Below are 21070 nucleotides of genomic sequence, written 5' to 3'. Positions count from 1 at the left end.
AGCTAACCTAGTCTATTCAGCAAGACCAAATGAGAAATACTGTTTCAAAAAACAGGGTAGATAACTTTTGAGAAACAAAGCCCAAGTTTGACTTCCAGCCTTTACATACATGCATGTGCACACGCGTGCGCGCACATAAACACACACACAATCACACAAAGATCTGGTTCTAATGGATAGTTCTGGGATCAGTTGGAATGAATCAAACCTTCCTCCAGAAACAGAAGCTCACGTCCCTGAAACAGCACTCCACATCAGGCAAATTTCAAACAGCAATCTCCTCTATCCCACTCCTCCGAAGAAGAGCAGGCTAGCCCTGTCACTCTTGAAATTCCCAGTCTTCATGAGTGTTTGATTTCCTTGATTTCATCTTCTCAGCTTCTATGAAGACTGGTACAGGCTGTATTATAAGTTTCAGGTTTTCCAACAGAGGAATCTGAACCCAGAAAAAGTTATGGACGCAGTGCCCAGCCCAGTGGGAATGCTTACAGCTGCTGATGGGACAGTGGAACAGGCTGGGGGCTCTAAGGAGACAGAAGAGTCCTGTAGGGTGGGGATGGGGATGGGGTTTCAGGCAGAGAGATGGTGAGAACTGTGACATCCTCCTCAGTCTCTCTTTGTTAGCAAACGGATATATGCCTTATCCCTTTGGTGCAGGTGAGGTGATGTACAGTGGAAGGATGTATTAACAGGGTGTGAAGTGCCCCAGTCCAAGCCCCATATCTGTGTATTGCACCGGACTGCCTTATAATGTCAGCTCTCAAACCAAAAGATAAAGAAGGGTTGGCGTTGCCATCCAAAGACCCTAGTAACAATGATAAGCTTCAGCCCTCTTTGGTCAAAGGATGAATCAAACAGAAGAGAACAGAGAAAAGGCCACACCAGACACTGCCCAGCCCAGGGCTTCAAATTAGAACTGTGCCCTTAAAAGAGTTTTAAGTCATCTATTATCCTGCTTCCTATCCCTCCCAATATATTGTTATTCTTCCTCCCGTGCAGAAGTTTATATCACAGAGCTGTGTTGCATCTGCAGGCTAGAAGGTGGGGTGCCGCTTACTGAGCAGCTTTGGCTGACCTTAGACTCCAATACCCACCTGCCTCTGTCTCTTAGCCTCTTGTGATTGTAGGTGTGTGTGCCACACCCAGCGAACTTCTTCACTTGTGTAACTTAGCCTAAATTCTTTACAGTGCTTCTCTGGACATTTTCCTCTTAAGTCCTATTCTGGAGGCTGAAGCTGGCCGTCACATTGGCCACCTTTCTAAAGCACTCTCACCAATTCAGTTCTTTCAGAGGAGCAGTCTGTCCCTCCCAGAGTGGATGAGAGTGACGCCCTTCCAGACGTGGAGCCACCACTGCCAGTGCACATCCAGATAGCCAAGGACGTGATGGAGCGCTGTATCCACCTGTTATCAGATAAAAACCTGAAAGTCCGCCTGAAGGTCAGTGTGTGGCCCTTCTCTTCATGGGTAGGGCAGCAAGTCTGAGGTGTGTTGTGGTCCGTGGTAATTGGGTGAACAAGCAGATGCCCTCACTTCCTGGTCCATGCTTGATGTTTATAGGAAGCATCAAGAGGAGTTTTTCTGTGGGATGACAGTTTTTCTGTCATCTTTCTCTGTCAGCTCAAATGCCGAGAGGGAGCTGAGTCCCCAAGGCAAAGAATGCCATGTGCTTCGAAAGGCTCTCATTTCTGTGCTGACTTGATGCAGGGTGCAGCTTCTAGTGACTTCAGGTAGCTGTTCTAAGCCTGGCCTTTATTTCTCTCCCTATGTTCATCATGGGAAAAAATCCAACACTCTCTGCAATCTGACTTCCTCCTGTGTCAGCAGTTCCCAGGCAAGCCCCCGTCACGAGGACTGAGCCACACGGGTGACTCAGCAAAAGGACAATGGGGAAGGGGACCGCATAATCACGCCAGAAAAGTTCTGAAGCCAAAGAGAAGCATCACTTCTCCTGACCCTAAGCGAGAGGGAGAACAGCGGCCTTGTTGCTCTGCATCAGTGGCCTGGTTAAATGACGGGGTAGGCAGGGAACCCTGATCCTTGTGTTATGGCCAGGGTCAGCGTCTGTGTTAGCCTTTTCAGTCTTCATGAGACCTCTGTCCATCCACATTCCACAATCATTTGGAGCTAGGTATATGTGGCTTGCAAGGACTCAATTTTAGTGTCTAGGCACTGTTTGGGCTTCTGAATACTCTTCATCTTTGAGGCAGCTGTGTACATGTATACACACTGCAGTCATTAACAGTGTCAGTTGGTGACAGGTGTGGTGGCACGTCCCTTTAGTCCCAGCACTTGCGAGGTAGAGGCAGGTGGATCACATGAGCTCAAGGGCAGCCTCATCTACCATCCACAAAGCAACCTCTGGGACTGCTAATACTACACAGAAAAACCCTGCTTCAAAAATGAATGGATGAATGGATGGATGGATGAATGACATTTAGGCTAGCTAGACATTAGACCAATTCCCAAGACTTCTACAGTAATGTTGTGGCACACATACTCTGATTCATGTGCACACACGCGTACTCTAATAATAATAATTAATACATTTTTTAAAAGCCTGTCAGTGTAGGAGTTAGACCCACAGAGCTGAGTTAACATGATGCCCCTGCCTTTTACCAGGAGGACCTTGAGTGAGGGAAAATGAGGACAGGATGTCACCCTCACAAGATGTTCATACAAAGATAGGAGAGCGTGACGTGAGGCGTGTACACTCACTCATCCCCTCCCTCTTTGAGCCCTTTGCAGGGCATGCAGAGGGCATGCAGAAGGCAGTGGGACAGATGAGAGCTCTGTCTTCACAGAGTTGTGTATCTGTTGTGGGGTGGGGGCAATACACTCACATATCCAAATGTAGGTGGTGCTATGGGGGTAACGAGCAGGCACTGTGGGAGAGAGGGGTAATCTATCCGTGAGACGGAGCTTACTTTCTGACTCCAGCTAGCCAGCTAAGCAGGCCTCTGAGGCAGCAACATTTCTAAAGGTTGAAGGGCTATGTGCAAAGGGACAAAGGCAAGGAGCACACTCCAGGCAGAGGTGGGAAATAGACAGTTTTGAGTCCACCAAAACAGATGAAGCTTGTCCAGACAGTGACAGTGGCAGCCAGTCCGACCACCCTTGTCCTGCACTCTTGCCCCTTCTGTCCTGCTAAGCTTTCTCTTCCTCCTGCCAACTCTGTCTCCTCCAGGGCATGCCCTCTCTGATTCTGTGACTTTGCTGTGGGGCAGCTGGTTTTAGGAGCTCCTAGTAAGACCCATTGGCCACCTTCACTCTGCCTATCTGACTCAAGGGCACACGGCCTTGCAAAGCCGGTGTATGTTGCTGTCCTGACCACTACCTACAATTGATGCTGGCTGTCAGTATTCAGTAGTAGACTAAAAGGTCAGTGTGTGTCTAGGCTAACCCAAACCTCTCTGGTAAGGCTGGCTGGCCCTCAGCTTCCTGCCTACTTCTGATAGCAGCAATAAGACTCGACCCCACCAGCTTCTCAGCCTGCTCCACCTGCCTGCTTCCTGTCTCCTTCAGTGGTTCTGATGCTCATTTCCTCCACCCAACTCTGAGCAGTTCTGTTGATGTCACACAGTACTGCTGAAGTCAAACGGTTCAAATCCTTTCCAGAGCAGGTTCAAGTCCTTTCATGGTTCTGCCAAGATCATGTGACCACACATCTTTGCTGTGGTCTTCTAAGGGCCACATCACCTCTTCCTACACCCTTCAAATGCCTTCTTCCCTCAGCAGCTGGGATGACCTTCAGAAACATGGCTATGTTGGGTCATTTCCCTGCTAAGACCCTTGGAAATGCCTCAGCATAGTTGGGACAAAATGAAAGATTCTTAACATGCTCTTTTATGGTTCACCTCCATCTCATTCTCCTATTGTGGCTGCCCTCGTTTCTTAATCAGGACACGCTTTGGGTCTTTTTTGGTTTGCTGGGGTTTTGGGGCTAGGTATGGACCCCATGGCACTGCACATGCTCAGTTAGCACTTTATCCCAAGGTCCGTCCTGGCCTCAGGGTCTTCTTTGTTCTGATCCAGCGATAGTGACCCGCACTGTGAGCTGACCTAGTGCCTACTCGCTCACCATTTATGTCTCCTTTTAGAAGCCATTCCTCAGAAATACAGTCCCAAGTCTGTGCTTTAAAGGTCTCTGTTTGTTTCTTTACATTTATCCTTTACAGTCTTTCCTGGTACAGTAGCTAGCTTTTTCTCTATTGAATGGTATCTAAGGTCTTTCCCAGCTGACCCTAAATTCCATGAAGGCAAGGAAGTATATATCTTGTCCTTGTATACTGTGTGGCCCTTGTTTACTGTGGACTGAGGTAGACAGGAGTAGCCAAAACTGGGAAATTAGGTTCATTTTGGAACCAAAAGGTCTATCAAGTTTCTTTACTCTCTTAATGCATTTCTCAGGCTCACTCTGTTGAACTGTGACTTGGTCCCAGGCATATGGTTTCAAGCTCTACTGCCTGTTGAAATCCTGTCTTTTCTTTCAGGTCTTGGACGTGCTGGGATTGTGTGTGGAAGTTCTACAGACCCACAAGAACCAGCTTCTTCCCCTGGCTCACCGAGCCTGGCCTTCACTCGTGCACCGACTCACAAGTGATGACCCCCTGGCAGTGCTCAGAGCTTTCAAGGTACTGACAGCCCTAGTTGTCATGGGATGCGGATCTGAAGAACAGAGGCTGCCCCCTTCTTCTGCATCACTTCTCTTTCTCTTACCTCTGGACACAGAACTTGAAGAAAGTGCAGAAAAATAAGAAAAGCCCAGGAGAAACTACATGGCAGTCTTTAGACTTTAAAGCTGAGTGAACCCGTAAAGGGAGGGCCACTAGTGTTCATGTTCACTGTGCATCTCTTGTGTGCCAGGCAGTAAGCTTGGCATTGCATTGCCCACATGGAAGCTTACTTCATAGTAACCTGTAAGGTGCTTGCTACCTCGATTTTTGGCCAAGTTCAGAGACAGTAACACATCTTGGGACTGTACAGCTGGTAAGGGATAGAACCCAGGTTAGACTCATGCTTCATGAACTGCCTGAGAGTCGAGGTGATCGGCCCATCTGCTCAGCCCAAGCCCACAGTCACCCATTTTCAGGTGGGGCTTGGGTATAGTTCTGTCAGGGATAAGTAGAACTCTGGGGAAACCTTTGAAAAGCTTTAGCCTGTACAGATATCGTTCTCCTGGTTAGTTCGGCTTATATTAGCACATGAATTTTCACTTATTTATTTATATCCTTCCTTGTTCTAAAAAGCACTTAATGGCGTCCTACAGAGATACATTTACCATGCAAGACAGCACGGATTGGAAGTGGATGAGCAAGATGATGCAGAGGGAAGAGATGGGGGAGGGCTGGCAGTCGGGAGCTGGAACGCAGTCAGTGTGCCGGCATCTCCAGCAGCCAGAGCACCAGCTTATATTTAAAGGGCATAATTGATCATGTTAATTCCATAGCAAAATGCATGAAATGGTGTGTGTATGTGTCTGTCTGTCTGCGTCTATGTGTTAAGAGGGAAGGAGGAGAGAAAAGAGAGCCTGGGGGAGGCAGAGCAGAAAGGAGTATTACTAAATCGTATTCAGATGTACTGTTTCCCTTTATGAAAATTAATAGGTTATTTAAAATGACAGCCAGTGTAGAAAAATGAAAACCTAGAAAGATGTGTGCACTGTAAGCAAGGCTGCTTTCTCCACGCAGACACATTAATAGTTCGTTACCTGAGGTCACGTGATACAGCTAAAGGTCCTAGCTGAGGGCCTTGCTCTGCACACTGGACGGATGCTGGGTGCCCATTATGCCTTGCTTACTGATTCTTAAAGAAATGCCTGTCCTCCTGTTTGCTCAGTCTTGTGCAGCGGGGCACAACATTTCAATATGTTCTGCTACAGAAAGTTTAAACGACACATGCAAAGAGACTGCCTGTTGTGAAAGATAGAAAAAGGCTGATGTACATGAGAGATTATGCAGTCAGACACACAGAACACAGTGACGACTCCAGCCACGAGAGCTAGCCTGGCTTAGCCAGGGACTGTAGTCTGGTCACCGTCCTCCAGATGCCTTCACATGGCAGCTCCTGAGCCTCGAGTGTGTACTTGCCCAGCTAGCAAGAGTTAAAAGCCGTACTTAACACCCTGAAGGGGTGTTAGAGAGATTCTAGAGATACCTAAATACCTAGATCTACATGAACTGCTTTAAGTTCGTTCTCTCTCTCTCTCTCTCTCCCTCTCTCTCTCTCTCTCTCCATAAAAGGAAAGGAAATCAAGATATTAATCATATTATCCATCGAACCAAAGCTCCCTCGGAATTACTCTCCATGTAATCTATATTTATGGATAGAAGCTTGGAAGCAGAGACCTCCAAATTCATAACTGTCAGAATCACAAACCATGGGCAAGGATTATCAACAGCAATTCCATTCTTTCCTAAGTAGAGACCTAGATAGAACTGAATTACCACGCATGCCCAACCCTCTCGCTGCTTTAGCAGTGTAGTCACCAGGTTGGGACCTGTTTCTGCAGGTTTTGCAGACCCTTGGAAGCAGATGTGGCGATTTTCTCCGGAGCCGGTTCTGCAAAGATGTCCTGCCAAAATTGGCCAGCTCCTTAGTCACCCAGGCCCCCATCAGTGCCAGGGCTGGACCAGTTTATTCTCACACACTGGCCTTCAAGCTACAGCTGGCTGTCCTGCAGGGCCTGGGCCCCCTCTGTGAAAGTCTGGACTTAGGTAGGTACCACATGGGTCTCCCAGCCACAGAACCTGCACATGGCTCGATGCCCCTTTGCATCCTCTGACTAGTGGAGCTTGTGTCCCTCACCTCCCTTCTTGGGCACCTCCTTCATTCTCCCCTGTCCCCACCTTGTACTTTAGGGTATTCCTGGTATGCTGGAAAGGGTAAAGAGTTCTAAGGCCTTGCATGGCTAATCTTGGGTCCCTAGACAGTGATTGGTTATTGCTTGTCCCAAATGCAGTCTGAGAGCCTGAGGCTTGTTTTGTTTTTCTACCCTGCAGGTGAGGGTGACCTGAATAAAGTGGCTGATGCCTGCTTGATTTACCTCAGCACCAAACAGCCCGTGAAATTACAAGAGGCTGCCAGGAGGTATGTCTGCTTCATCACCTGCATCTCTTTACGTCTGTTCTAAATTATAGATGATTTGCTAATGGTGGGCAGAGTTGAAGCAGTCTCTGCTCCCTTTTCTCCTTGCCAGGTTAAGATGATTTCTTTAGCTGTGCCAACTCCAAGGATGGTATTTTGACTCAGTGCTTTCTCTTTGCAGAAGACCTTTTCTATGCTGCAGTGTCAGCAACAATTCTAGAGGGGCACAAAGCAGGAAGCCTGGGTGCTGGAGGGAACCCAAACCCTCCTGGGTGGAAGGCTTCCAACTCTCTACTTTGTTTCTTGTGATCAGTGACCCAACACCTTAACTGTGCCTCTGCTCCCTCCATAGCAAAGCCAAAGGAGAGCACTAGGTGTGCCGTGACTAACTCCCAGAAAGTCTCACATAGTAGATAGAAGACTGTGCAAAACTGGGTGTCGTGCAGGCAGATGCGTGCCTGTGTCTAGAGCCCACACCACTCAACTGCTTCCCAAAGAACAACTTGAGAGATCTTTGGATTCCAAAATTACATGGACCTAATATCCCAGAGTTTTGGTCATGCCTGTTAGAGAAGAGCAGTGCCTCTGATGCAGGCTGTTTTGGTTCCTTGAGGACTAAGCGATTTTTCTTGCAAGTTGAAACTAAGCACAGTGGCATCCTTACCTTGAGGCCCAGCGTGCACCCTGGCCTCAGCCCAGCACTCCAGCCTACTGGGAACAGGCTGTGCGTGCTCTGCCCACTTCATCTGGGCAGAGCCCCTCCTCCCTAGGTGTTTGGAGTTAGATCTGATCATCCTTGCTGGGGTGGGAGTCAGATGACTCCTCCATTCCACCCAAGGAGCTGGGACAGCCGCTCTGACTGTGGAATAAGGAGAATGGCCTGCCCCCTTATAAACCTCGAATCCCTACAAGTGAGGGGAATATCTTTTGGAATTGATTTATTGCCTTTGCAATCTTTGCTTTTGATTTCCTTGGTAGCTCTATTTCCTTCTTTCCTTTCCTGTCAAATCTCTCAGACTCAGAATGGACCATGGTTTCTGGAGCATAGGGGTACATCCCAAGGGGCTTCTTATTCTCCAGCACCCCTGGTGTCCTCTCACCAGCATGAGGTGAAAGTGGTCCTCCCTGGGCTGAGCCATAGCTGGTTGCCCTGTGACATAAGGTGCAACCCCAGCACATGATGCCATTATCTTGGAATAAATTCTTTTGACTTATAAAAATCTGATTTTTTTTTTTTTTTTTTTTTTTTTTTTTTTGGAGCTGGGGACTGAACCCAGGGCCTTGCGCTTGCTAGGCAAGCGCTCTACCAACCCCTAAAAATCTGATTTTCATACTTCCCATTCCAGTCTGCTTTTCCTCCATTGCTGCATCCCATCCTTTAAGTTAGAATCATCAAATAAGCTAATATTCATAATACATTTATCTTTTCATTTCTCATTCTTTTTTGCCACTGAAAGCAATTAAACCCAGAATCAGACCTTGCTGAGTCTTAAATTGGTGCTCAGGGTGGCTGGAGGAAGGGGATAGGCTAGACCACTTGAGAGCTGCAGCGCCCTGTTTTCAGCACCTACCCTTCCACTGCATGTTGGGTCGAGTCAGATGGTCTGTCTCTGCCTCCAGGGAGGGGGATCAAGTGCAAGGCTGGTCACTTCACCCACAGCTCGTCTGCAGACTTATTTTGAAGGGGGTGAGGGAGTTGGGAATTAGTGTGCTTGATCAGGAGCTGAATTGGCATCTTGGTTCAGAAATGAATGAGCTTTCTAAATAGGAGGAGTCATGGAAGCAATAGGCGGGCCTGGTGTCCTGAGCCACACACCATGTGGAATGAGTGGCCTGGCGGGGCTGACTGTACTGAAGCAGTCATGGTGGTCCTGAGGAGAGAATAAGATGGAGGCCCCAGCCGGTTTGTCCTTGTTCTCTTTCCTTAACCCCTGTGTCCCTTACTAAGAGAATGCCTATCTGCCCATTTGGAAAACTCATTGTTCCTCTTCTACTCCAAGTACCAATGTAGTCAGGGCACTGTGACCTATGCCCTGGACCACCACAGAAGCCTCTACCTCTGCCCCTCAGTAATCACCACATAGCAGTCAGAATAACACAACACACACTCTCATGTTTAGGGAGCTTATAGCAGTTTTATAAAAAGACAGACCTCAGTGTTGACTCCAGAAGTAACAGGGTAAGTCAGAAGGATCCGTGGATGTGGCCCAGCTCCCTTCAGAACAGTGAGCTCCCCACCCTGCTCCTCTGTCTGCCAGAGAACTAGTGAGAGAAGCTTTGAGGGCCAGGGACTGCTCTGAGCACCCTGCCTTCTACAAGACATGCCTGGTAGTAGGTGTCTCTGGGCCTCAGAGCCACCATGATGTGGAATACCAAGTCGGCAACTGGTGAAGACGCCTTTCATCCACATCACAGCTGAGTTTTTCTTCCTTCCTCTTGTTTGCTTTCCCTGCCTTCAAAGAATGGCCGAGCCTCTGTTTGCTATTTTAATTTGTCATATTAAATATAGCCTTTGTGGCAGGCTTTTACATCTGGGTTGTAAACTCTGGAAATGGAAATTGATCAGGGGATGGTTGATATAACCAAGGCTGTAAATGCTAAGAGTGGAGATGCCATTCCAGTTTAATGCTTTTATCTGGCAAATGTGCCTTATAAGAAGGGGCATAAATCTTACAATGTGGGGGAGGGGTGGGGGCAGGAGATGACCTTGCTGCTTATTACCACCAGGTGTCACTGTTAACCGGTGATGGGGGTGGGGAGCGCCTTCAGATCCCATGTAGTTAAGTAACTTTAATGGATGTCAGATAAGTAAATCATATTTAAGAGTGTGGGAAGAGTGGCCCACAAACCAAGGGCTGTAAAGAAGACAGTGTCAGTAAGAGTAAGCCCTGGCCCCCTCCTAAGCAGAAGGCAGAGGCAAACAACTGATTTAGATTTCCAGGTGGCCCGGACACCCCAGGATATCTCCCAGCATGCAGTTCTGTGCCCTTTTGACCACTGGAGCTTTGCAATTTCAAATTGAAAAGAATTCCAGAGGAGGGCAACCCCCCTGCCCACCGCTCGCCACCCATCCCAATTTCAGTTTTCCCTTGAGTTTGTGTACTCATGAGCCAATCTCCTACTAGCCTCTGAGACTCTGTCCTGCAGTGCAGTCTTATATCATATGCACCTTCACTCTGGACCAAAAGCAAATAAAACCAGGCAATATCTACTGGTAAAAACATGAAGCCCGTGCCCAGTAAGTTTCATGATAGACAGAGCTCCCAGGCTCCATCAACTCCTGCCCCGTCTGCCAACCCTAGACCCTAACTAGGGGTGCCAACCACACAAGTGTGGATGCTCTTAGTCCTTAAGAGTGGGGGCTGGGGAGTGAGGGTGGCACGGTGCTCCTTCCCTCCTTCACCTGGCCCCTGTGTGAGAGTGCAGCAGCACCAGTTGATGGCGATGCCCTCCTCACAGGGTCTTTTGTACAGATGAGTTCTTTTTATGTAGTCAGAAAGTCAACTCTGAAAATTGTGTAGTGAACTCTGTGTGCCAAGTACTGTCTGGGTACTGAAAATGGAGAAAATGCATGCGTGTATACACTGACCAATGTATGGCATTGTATAAATGTATACATTTAGATGCATCCTTTCTAAATCTACTTGTCACTGATGTCTGAACAGGGCTTTCTTCTCAAAAAGGTCTTTTTTATGTTAATTGGGGCATCCCTCCCCACCTCCATTAGTGGGGAAGTCAGGAGCAGGTTTGAAGGTTCATTTATCAACTGACTTCCCTGCTCTCTTTCTAGCAGTAGGATCCCAGCCCATCAAAGAACCAGCCGGTGCCTTCAAACCCTGGACAATGCAGACTAGCACAGGCTCCTTCATTTCATCCCTGCCAGAGCCCGACTCCTCTCTATGCCACACACAGGACTGTCTGTTTGAACAGATCAGGAGCCACAGAGGTGATCCACTAGTTAGGCTAGCTCATAATGAGTATCTGGTCACCTGAATGGGGAAGGGGCAGCTCGTTTGAGGCCTGCCTACAAAGCAGTTTCCCCTGGACTGCACCCGGCATGGAAATGAGCACTCCTCGTATTTTTCCTTTTGACATTTGATTAATAGTTGACAAATCCAGACCCAAGTAGTTAGCTTTCCTATTATCCATCTTTGACAGCCACTGCTGCTTTTCTTTTCAAGGCCCATTGTTCTAAAAATACACTCAGATCTGAAGCTGTTCACTGTGCACACAGAGGCATGATTTTATGGTGTCAGAGATAAGAGACATCTGCCACGCAGATTACAAACAGAGCAGGTTACTGGGTTTCTGAAATGAAGGCGGGGATATCACACTACGGAAACCACATGTGTTGCCTCTACTTTCCTGATGCCATAGTATGCCATGAGATTGCTAACCTGCTAGTTTGCCATTGTGTGTGATGCTTGCCTCTATATGTGCATGCAGAGGTCAAGTGCCAAGATCACAGGCACATGCCATCATACCCCAGCAGAAATACATTCCTAAAAGTCTTTCTTATGTTGCTCATCAGTGGGAGCTGCTGGCCTAGTGCCAAAGCATGGGCCATAGAAAAATAATTTGAGTAAAAGAGGGCAAGTCACATAGATTGCCACAAAAAAACATCGTCTTGGGGGTTGGGGATTTAGCTCAGTGGTAGAGTGCTTGCCTAGCAAGCGCAAGGCCCTGGGTTCGGTCCCCAGCTCCGAAAAAAACAAAAAAACAAAACAAAAAAAAAAACATCGTCTTTCTGGTAGGGGCAGGAAATACTGCCTCTGAGTATGCCGGCGAGTGCTTAGGCCAGCTTTAAAGCCAGTGGCCAGCAGCACTGTCTTGGGACCTTAGCCTGGAGATCGGAAGAGCCAGCCAGATGGAAGGGGCTACATTAAAACCACCCAATAGGACTTACAGCCCACCAGGTCCTGGCTTCCTTTTGAATTGTGTCTAACAGATTGGGCCTCTCCATGTCAGGTCCTTTTAAATATGCATGAAGCAGTGGAAGCATTCTACTGCGTTTATGATACTCTGTCTTGTGGTACTTTAGGGGCGTGATTAGCATCATACGCTGCTACTGGTGTTTATGGTTTTAAATCCTGTCCTCGCTGCATTTAAATATTTTTAATAAGAGTCTCTGTGCGTGTTGGAGGTCGATCGATGGATGAATGGTTTTGAACAGGTAAATATAGTTAGGTCTAACAAGTAAGTGTAACTGCAAAGGTAATTGGTAGCATGTATTTGGAGAGTAAATTGTTGCTTCCAGTCATAATCCCCCATTCCTAGCATTTAGAAACAAAAAACAGCCTCGGTGCAGAGGAAGATAGCGAAATTGAATAGCAGGAAGGACAGGCTTGAAATACTGGTTAACCAATGAACCGAGACCCATTAGAGTAAATTACTGAGTATGGGAACATAGCCCCACTGCTCGCTGGCTGGGACAATTCGCCACCCTGGCATCCATTTGTTTAAAAGGCAGCACACAGCCTCATTTGCAGTATTGACATGCTCCGAGTAATGGAGGAAGAGATGACCAGAGAAAGAGGAGCATGGAGGCTGTTCTGCCAGAGAGGAAACAACAGGCCTGCTTGCCAGGAAAGGTTTGCTTTTTGGTAACATTTGCCCAGGCCATGTGAAAAGAATATGTAACATGCTACTAAGGAGATATCCCGAAGCCACTTCCTTAGACATCCCAAACAAACAAAGAGATCACAAAGCCACAAGTTCTTTACCTCTGGCATCTGCCCGACAACTCCTGAGAGCATTTTATATATCTGGAAAGAGAAAAGGAACACCAGGTCCCTCAAGCAAATAATTGACAAGAGAAAGAATAGTCTGCCACCTAAGAGAGCTGGGAGCCCCGCACTTCAGCTACAGTTGGTTTAACCATGCTGGACCCTCATTGGCTGACGGCTTTCTAGAGTCTAGTTTGAGCAGATGTTATCTAGACAAAGATGCCGATACTGGGAATGGAGGTAGATAATCCAATGCTCACACTGCAGATCCGTGGTGGCCTGTGGAAGCCAGGCAGCACGTTACAACTGTCTGTCTGCCCCTGGAGTCACCTCTGGCCATTTGCTCGCCTTAGGAACCTTCCCTGGCTGCATCCGCAGAGGGCCTCTAGGATGAGACCCTGAAACCACAGCCTTCCTCTACCACCTTTTCAGCATCCCAGAGACCCAGCACAGTGTCTGGGCCAGTGGGATACTTGTAGATGTCTCAGCCACAGAGACAAGGCCCTGGTTCAGCTAGCTAGATTCCATCCACACACTTCCTGCCTCCTCAGGCCACCGCACCCCAGGTGGCTCACTGGAGTGCCACAGTTCGTCCTGAAGGGTGCTTTTCTTCTGTTGGTTTGGTGTCTGGAGTTTATCAGGTACTTACTGATACTGTCAATGGTAGATAGAGCTGAAGTGCAGGGAAATGGCTGCCTGCATGAAGTAAAATTCAATAAAACCGCATTTTAAGTGAAAAATCAGTATAAACACCAGGCTTCTTTGCCATGGAAACAGAGGTTGCTTAGAAACTGCCTAACGGCGAGTTCTAAATTTTTTAAAGTCAAGTTATCATTTAAGCTACACAGCCCCACAGGTTATTGAGAGATAATCACCTGCCTCGGGACATGTGGAGGCATGAGGCACAGCTGAGTGCCTCCCGCGCTCTGAGGACCAGGTAATCTCTTGATAACTCTGCTCCCTGGAGCCACCAATTTGGGCCTGGGGGAAGGAGAAAGGAGTTTCATTTAGGAGTTAAATAGTGTATGTATATTTTTCAGAAATTGTTTCTCTTTGGGGTTTGAAAAAAGATGAAAGTGGCCATTTGGCGTGTTCAGCATCCGTCCCCGCCATGTCTGACGGTAGCTGGGAACGCGTTCCGGCAGTTGCCTTGGTCATTCACAGCGGAAGGGCTTGCCTTTGACTTCTGGCTTGATTTTGTAGGAAGGCTGGGTGGGAAGAGGCCCCAAGCAAGGCGCTGCAGAGCTGGGGATCAAAGCCAAGGCTCTGGAGCCTGACACAGCCTACCAGGCCTCAGCCTCAGGCTCCGCTCCCAGTGGCAAAGCCAACAGGGCTCAGGTTAAGAGTTTGTCAGTGTTTAGGGTTCAGCAGACTGCATGGCTCCCACCCAGCAAGAGTGCAGCGCGCCTGCCAGCCATCTGCTTACATGGCACTGGGTTCATTTCCCACCTCAGCCGTGCAGAAGGTAAAGTACCCTGCACTTTGTTGTCCCTGATATAACAGCCAAAAATAGAACCCTGTGACTGAGAACCGGGCCCCATCGAGGCCTGGAGTTGAGTGAGACAAAGACTAATGTCGCTCCCTTCTCTGACTGAGCATATCCATAGTGGGTCATAGTGGTATTTATTCATGAGTCCCTCATGCTCTCTGTTCTCCCACCCCTCTCTGTGCATTCATGTGTGCGTGTGTTCATGCGTGTGTGCATGTGTTCATGTGTGTGTGCGTGTGTGGTGTGTGTGTGCGCATGCGTGCGCGCTCCTGTGTCTCCCTCTCCCCTCTTTCTGTCTCTATCACTCAGTCTCTAGAGCAGTGTTTTCATTAGACACTCATGGAGAGTGTCTCCCTGCGACCCCCACCCTCCCACACACACACCTCAGAACAATCCCAGTGGGAGACTAGGCTGCCTGTGATCATCTCTGGAAGAAAGCGGAAGCAGGGTCAGGAGGCGGGGGGGGTGATTCGCTTCCGGCAGCTGAGGCAGGAGGACGTCACTTGCTGTTTGCCCTGCTGAGGCGTTTACCCTTTTAGGAGTGAAGCACTGACAGACACCCAGATGATTCCTGAGGGTTTGGCTCTGCTTAATGAAAGCAGTGAACTTGCATGGCTCGCTTTCTTTCTTCCCTGTCAGCATTTTATTTGGAGATCTTTGAGGGTGAGCACAGATCCCATTCAGCCTGCTGTAGGCAAAGCAGAGCTTCGGGCCACGGTGCCTTCTGCTGCCTGCTGCCCAGAGACAAGTGTTCCTTGAAGGAAGCACAGCTGCAGCTGGAGAAATCGGTCCAGTTCTTGAGGTAGAGAAAAAAAAAACAAATGAAATCATTTGCATTCTAACAGTCTTTGGCACCGAGGAAAAACTGTCAACAGTGTCACATGTAAACAGAAATGTGCTTCCTGGGTTTTGGTGTTTTTATCATTTCCCTCACCACTCTAATTATCAAAGATATTTTTGTTTTTAAACAAAAATTGTCTCCCACACAGGCCCCATCTCTTTTATGCAGTGAAGTGGAAACGATGAATTAGAATATTCTAGTCACTTCTTCAGCAACCACTGCATAGGTTATAAACACAAGATTATTCTAAGCCAAGAAACTTAAAATAGTTTAGGCACAGCAGCCCAGGCCCAGTACATTTTTCAAAGCCTCCCTACACACATGCACACATGCACACATGCACCCACCCCTACCTGTCTCCCTCCCCCAGCATAAGTCTACCACACACAAAGAAGAGAGCAAAACTGAATTCACAGAGTAAGACCCAGCTCTTCCAAGAGCACTGGTTTTTCAGATTAATAAAATTAAAAACCAAAAATTGTTTTATTTAGCAATCACTTTATTCTTATTTGACAGTCAAAAGTGCACTAACAGCATTCCGTTGAGAATGAGATCTGATTGATCAGATAGGCACTGTATTGTACGCTGTGGTGCTGTTCCTCAGTCCCCAGAAGGAATCAGCTCCGGGGCCCATAGGTACCAAGTCCTTTGTGAAATGGCCGCTGGTCTGCCAAGCCTGTGATCACCTGACAATGTAAACACTAAGCGGTTGGTATGTCGTGTTCAGGGAGTACGGACAAGGACAGAGCTGTGTCTGTTCAGTACAGAGGGAATTTGGTTTTGGGTATTTTAATTCACTGGTTAAATCTGGGGTGGAGTCACTAATACAGAGGTGGTACTTTTAGCTGGTAAATGGGAATCACATGGAGATCAGCATAAACAACAAACACATACTGGCATGTATGTGTGAAAACTGTAACAAAACCCATTACTGTGTATACTGATTTCAAAAATGGATGTAAAGCACGCTTGGAGGCTAGAAAGAGCTCGTGAAGACACCTGCCGTGCAGCCTGAGTTCAATCCCAGGACCTCTGTGTAGAAGAAGAACCCACTCCTGAAGTTGTCCCCTGACCTCTGCACACATGCCGTGGCAGGCACATGCTCAAGCACACACAAAAAATACATAAATGTGTAAAAGAAATGTTTAAATGGAGTTGGTAGGGACTGGTATGTATTTTAAACCTTAGCAAAACCCTAAAAAATGAGCAAACTGAAAACCGGGTGTGACTGGTTGTACTCACCAGCACTCGGGCTGTGGAGGCAGGAAAATCAGGAGTTCAAGATCAGTACTGGCTACTCAGCAAGTTTGAAGCCAATCTGGGCTACATGAGACCCTCTCTCAAAGGGGGGGGAAAGGAAAGCAATGGCGAAACTGAGGCAAGATCACGAGACCATTTTCCAAGGCTGCATAGCTGTGATGCATGTTCTTCCTTGATGACCTCAGGACCTTTCACAGACTGTGAAGATTCCTGGAAGGGTATCCCCAACGGCTTTAACCAGCCTCCAGATGAGTCACTCAGGCCTCAGGCGAGTGAGAGCCTGTTAGTCAGCAGTATTCATTGACTGCATGCAGTGTGCTGAGCAGGGAAACACAGCAGCCACATCCAGGCTGCTGAGAAAGGGAGACCTGAGAGAGATGGGGGGATCGCCTGGACAGAGTGGGAACGAAGCCCCTTGCACAAGTGATGCCCTGTGTGTGTTGATGGGGCCAGCATATGAAGAAGGGCTTCACTCATCCCGGGAGTGGACAGCCAGGTGTGGGGGGGTTACAGGACCCTGTCTACTCTGGTGGCCCTGGTTCAGAAATAGGAGGTGAGCAGACAGTAGCCAAAAGTTCAGGTCAAGATGAAGGATTTCATTTCTGGCAACATACCATGGCCCTGGCCCTTGAGCTCTGGGTTAGGTTTGTACAGGACATCAGTCCTGTCTCAAGAGTCCTTGGCCAACCTCTGATGAGTTCAGATTCTGTTGGCCCTTGTACCCAGACCTCTACGAAGCCATGGCTTTGAGTGACCAGAATGGGTTTACCCAGAGGCACATGAGGACCGTAAAGAGAAGGTAAGGGCTTGCCCAGGTCCCCAGACAGAGCTGCTGATGGAGGGGTCAGCCTGTCATTCCTTCAGACGCCAGCTTACAGTTAGCAGTTCCTTTGTGTCAGTACCGCTCTCTTTGGACTAATTACTGGTTTACTCCAGGTCAGTGGATCAGAAGCTGTTAGCCTGGTTTTTTAGGCTTTGGAATCATTCTAATGGTCCTGTCTTAGGATCTAAAGTGTGGTCCCTCTGCTGTTTGAAATGACCTGGTCTTACGATCAGTTCCTTCTGAGTCCAGTAAATGGCCCTGAATGAGCAATAACCTCCCCCCTTCTCTTGCCCTCCTGCCTCCCTTACTCATGAATTCTCTCTCCACAGCGTCTTCCTCCACCTGATAAAGGTGGACCCCGACTCCACCTGGCTCCTCCTGCACCAGCTGCACTGCCCTGTGCAGCAGTTCACAGCCCCGCACCCGAGCCTTCACCCAGTGCAGTGGCAGGGGGCCACTAAGCCACAGAACCCCTATGCCACCAATGTTTGCCACCTGCTTCTTCAACTGCAGTGATCCTGCCAGAACCTGCCAGCTAGGAGCTGAGCTGAGCCACCCCTGCTGGATACAGTTGCGGCAACACAGAGAGCGGTGAAGGTGGATTAGACAACCACCAATATATAAATTGATCGATCACACAACTGCTTAGAAATTGGGTTGAAGGAAAAGTCGCTTACTGTTACTTATGTTTCACTCTTTGTGTTTTCAGATGACATTGACTGGTGGCTCTAAGAGTTCAACTCTTTAGCCTACTGTCTGCACAGCCCCTCTGCCACACAAGTCCTTCAAACACACACAAACACACACACACACACACACACACACACACACACACCCCTTGTGCTCTAAGTCCAAGTTCGATTCTCAGCACCCATTAGTAGCTCTCAACCGTCCATGACTCCAGTTTCAAGGGATCCAACCCCCTCCTCTGACCTCAAGCACCAGACTTGCACATGGTGCACAGACACTCATGAGCCAAACACATATAAGATAAATAAATCTTTTCAAAAATGTCTTAATGAGAGAGTGATTTCTTTGTTTTTGGAGCTTTCTTTCTCGCCTTTCTTTGCTTTGGGCATGGGACATGCCGTGTTGCTTCTCTCCTTCCGTCGTGTGGTTCCCAGGGACTGAACCCAGGTCAGCATGCTTGGTGGAGGCACCTTTACCTGTTGAGCGGTCTTTCCAGCTCCCTCACCCCCACTTTTTTAAAGGCAGTGTTACTCTATAGCATTGGCTGTTCTGGAACTTACAACATAGCTAAGACTGGCCTTGAACTTGTGACAGTTCTTCCTCATGTTGCTGAGTACCCTGATGACAGACATGAACTGTCACATCCAGCTTGACTTCATTTTTTTCAGGTGAGAGCATTTTGCCTGCATGTATTATATATGTCTGGCTGCCATTGTGTACTGGGTGCTGGAAGAGGTTAGAAGAAAGTGTCAGATCTCCCCGGAACAAGAGTATTAATGGTGAGCCACCATGTAGGTACTAAGAACCAAACTTGGGTCCACTGGAATAGCAGCCACGTGCTCTTAACCTCTGAACAGCCTCCCTACTCCTGTCAGCTTGGTTTGTTGTTGTTGTTTTGTTTTGTTGTGTTTTGTTTTTTAACTCCTGGTACTAGCATACCTTATAAGGCCTGGAATGGATTGGCTAAGTTGTAAAATGTGCTCAAGGCCTTGGGCTTCATTCTAGCACCACACACAAAATGTACTCACCTGTGGGGTAAGGCCGGGCCCCAGGCTCTCTGGCCAGCCTCGCTCGCTCGCTGACCTAGGCACTGTTCTCAGATCCTAGCTGTCTTACACAAGCTTGTAAATGCCTACCGTGGCTGCATCTAAAAAGCCCAGCAGGGGATTCTTTAGTGATGTCAAATGTTCAGTGTCTTCATTTCCCCATCACGTCAGAATTAAGGTAAGCTGTGTGCACTGGGGTATTGTGCCCCCTAATACTTCTTTATAGCTTCCCCTGCACCTCTCTTTCCTTGGCAGGTTTGCCCTCTCCCCCGTAGCCTCCTATTTCTGCTGCATAGATTTACTAATGACGTCCACACAGAGACACAGCTCAGTCCCTTCCAGGACTTTTGTAAACTGGAAAGCAGCAGGAGCGCTGAGTCAGGTGTGACCCTTTTGGGGGGCATCCCTGGCTTTGCACCATCCCTCACAGGTGTGTTATTCACTTCTATCAGGAGCTAGGACTTTCCTTGTATCAGCAGCCATTAATGTGCCCAACTGTCACCACTCACTCATTAAGTTGCCAAACACCACTTTGCCAAGTCCTCCTTCAGGCTTGCCTTTGCCTGGGTACCTGAGAACCAGGGATTTTCCCTTCCTCAAGCATTGTAGAAAGGCAGGAAAAAAACCCTTAGTTTTCTTTCCCATCTGAGGAGTCTGGTGCCAGACAGTGCACAGGATCCCAAGCTTCAGCGGCTCATGGCATGCGGGAACACTGGACTTGGTCCACTGGTCGCTGTCTGCCCTGCTAGGGCAGGGGAATGTCCAGTCCCCCAGGACTTGGTGGCCACCACTCTGCAGCTGAGTCTTCATGGACTTTCTCTCTGACCTCAACAGCCCATCACAAGGCTGGAAGGGTTAGGGGACCCAGAGATATGCCCCTCCTCTGCCACCATGGAGGGCACTACACTGTCTCACACACCATTTAGCTGATGTCACAGAACTCTGAACAACTCCAGAGACATCACCCAAGCCGAGAGTTGGCTCTCTTCCGGTTGAGTTCTGGGGTGGCTTTGTTCCCAACCCTACCAGGACAAAATGATAAGCTAATTCACTCTCTAGCCTCTGACAAATGAGAAAACAGGTCAGCAAGGTGCCTTATACAGCATTGCATAGCTGGTTAATGTGTGGCTTATGTTCCCAGGGTGACTTGATGTGGGGGCAGGTGACAGGGGGCACAGGAGGGATTGTCACCATGCTCCAAACCCACTCTTGCTCCACAAATAGTTAAAATAGACTAAGCTGCTTTCAGTCCAGCAGGCAGAATGTTATACTTGATTTAAAAAGCTAATTAGTGTGCCTCTGTTATTACATTCAGACAACTTTAATTTAGAGCCTGCTCATCTGACTCAAGGTAGCCCTTGTTAGCATGGGTGTCACACAGTGGGCCTTCCCTCACTTCCAGCTTGCTGAGGCCGAAGGAGCTTCTTCCTTTCAGTATGCAGTAGCACCAATACACCATGGGCAGACAGAGTGATGCCAGGCCTTCAGAGAGGCAGGATCAGGAGAGCAAGGCCATCCTTGGCTATGCTGAGTTTTGAGGCCAGCCTGAGATACATTAAGACCCTATCGCAAAATCAGGAAAAGGACCGGCAAGGTGGCCCAGCTGTTTAAGGCTCTTGCCACACATGCCTGGCAATTTAAATTCTATCCCAGATCCCATGTAAGGGTAGGAGAAGACAGAACACACAGGCACAGGCACACACACAGAAAAGCCAAGGATAAGAATGAGGAATTGATGCCAGGTGGTGGTGGTGCACACCTTTAATCGCAGCACTCGGAGGCAGGGCAGGCAGAACAGGCAGACCTCTGAGTTGGAAGCCAGCTGGTCTATAGATGGAGTTCGAGAACAGCCAGAGCTACACGGAGAAACCCTCTCTCAAGAAAGAAAGAAATGGAGGATTGAGTAGACAGTTGAGTTAATAAAATGCTTGCCTTCTAAGCATAAGGAACCAAATTCAATCCTCAGAACCCACATAGAAAAGCCAGGTATGATGGCACTGGCCAGCTAGCTTTGCCTACTCGGTAAGTTCCACCAGGCCTGTCCCAAGGTAGAGCCTGGAATGGTGGCTTACCAGTGTCTTGCAGGAGGCCCATGTGGTAGCTCACGAC

The 21070-nt window shown here is 48.3% G+C and overlaps 1 protein-coding gene across 2 annotated transcripts in view; it reads left to right on the top strand.

Moving 5' to 3' along the window:
• The window catches only part of Tti1 (TELO2 interacting protein 1), a 43752-nt gene extending 25508 nt beyond the window's left edge, over positions 1–18244 (top strand). Inside the window, exons 5-9 of one of the 2 annotated variants that reach the window (XM_087653937.1) lie at positions 1283–1440; positions 4494–4634; positions 6512–6716; positions 7002–7089; positions 17555–18244. In XM_087653937.1, coding sequence (XP_087510063.1) covers positions 1283–1440; positions 4494–4634; positions 6512–6716; positions 7002–7089; positions 17555–17741 — 779 coding nt within the window. In that variant the 3' untranslated portion in view covers positions 17742–18244. 2 annotated transcript variants of the gene reach the window in all.
• Positions 18245–21070: the final 2826 nt, after the last annotated feature.

This window comes from Rattus norvegicus, chromosome 3 (genome assembly GCF_021556685.1).
Source record: "Rattus norvegicus strain SHRSP/BbbUtx chromosome 3, alternate assembly SHRSP_T2T, whole genome shotgun sequence".
NCBI classification, from domain to species: Eukaryota; Metazoa; Chordata; class Mammalia; order Rodentia; family Muridae; genus Rattus; species Rattus norvegicus.
Note: the sequence above shows the minus strand (reverse complement) of the source record. Positions and strands in the feature narration are given on the sequence as shown.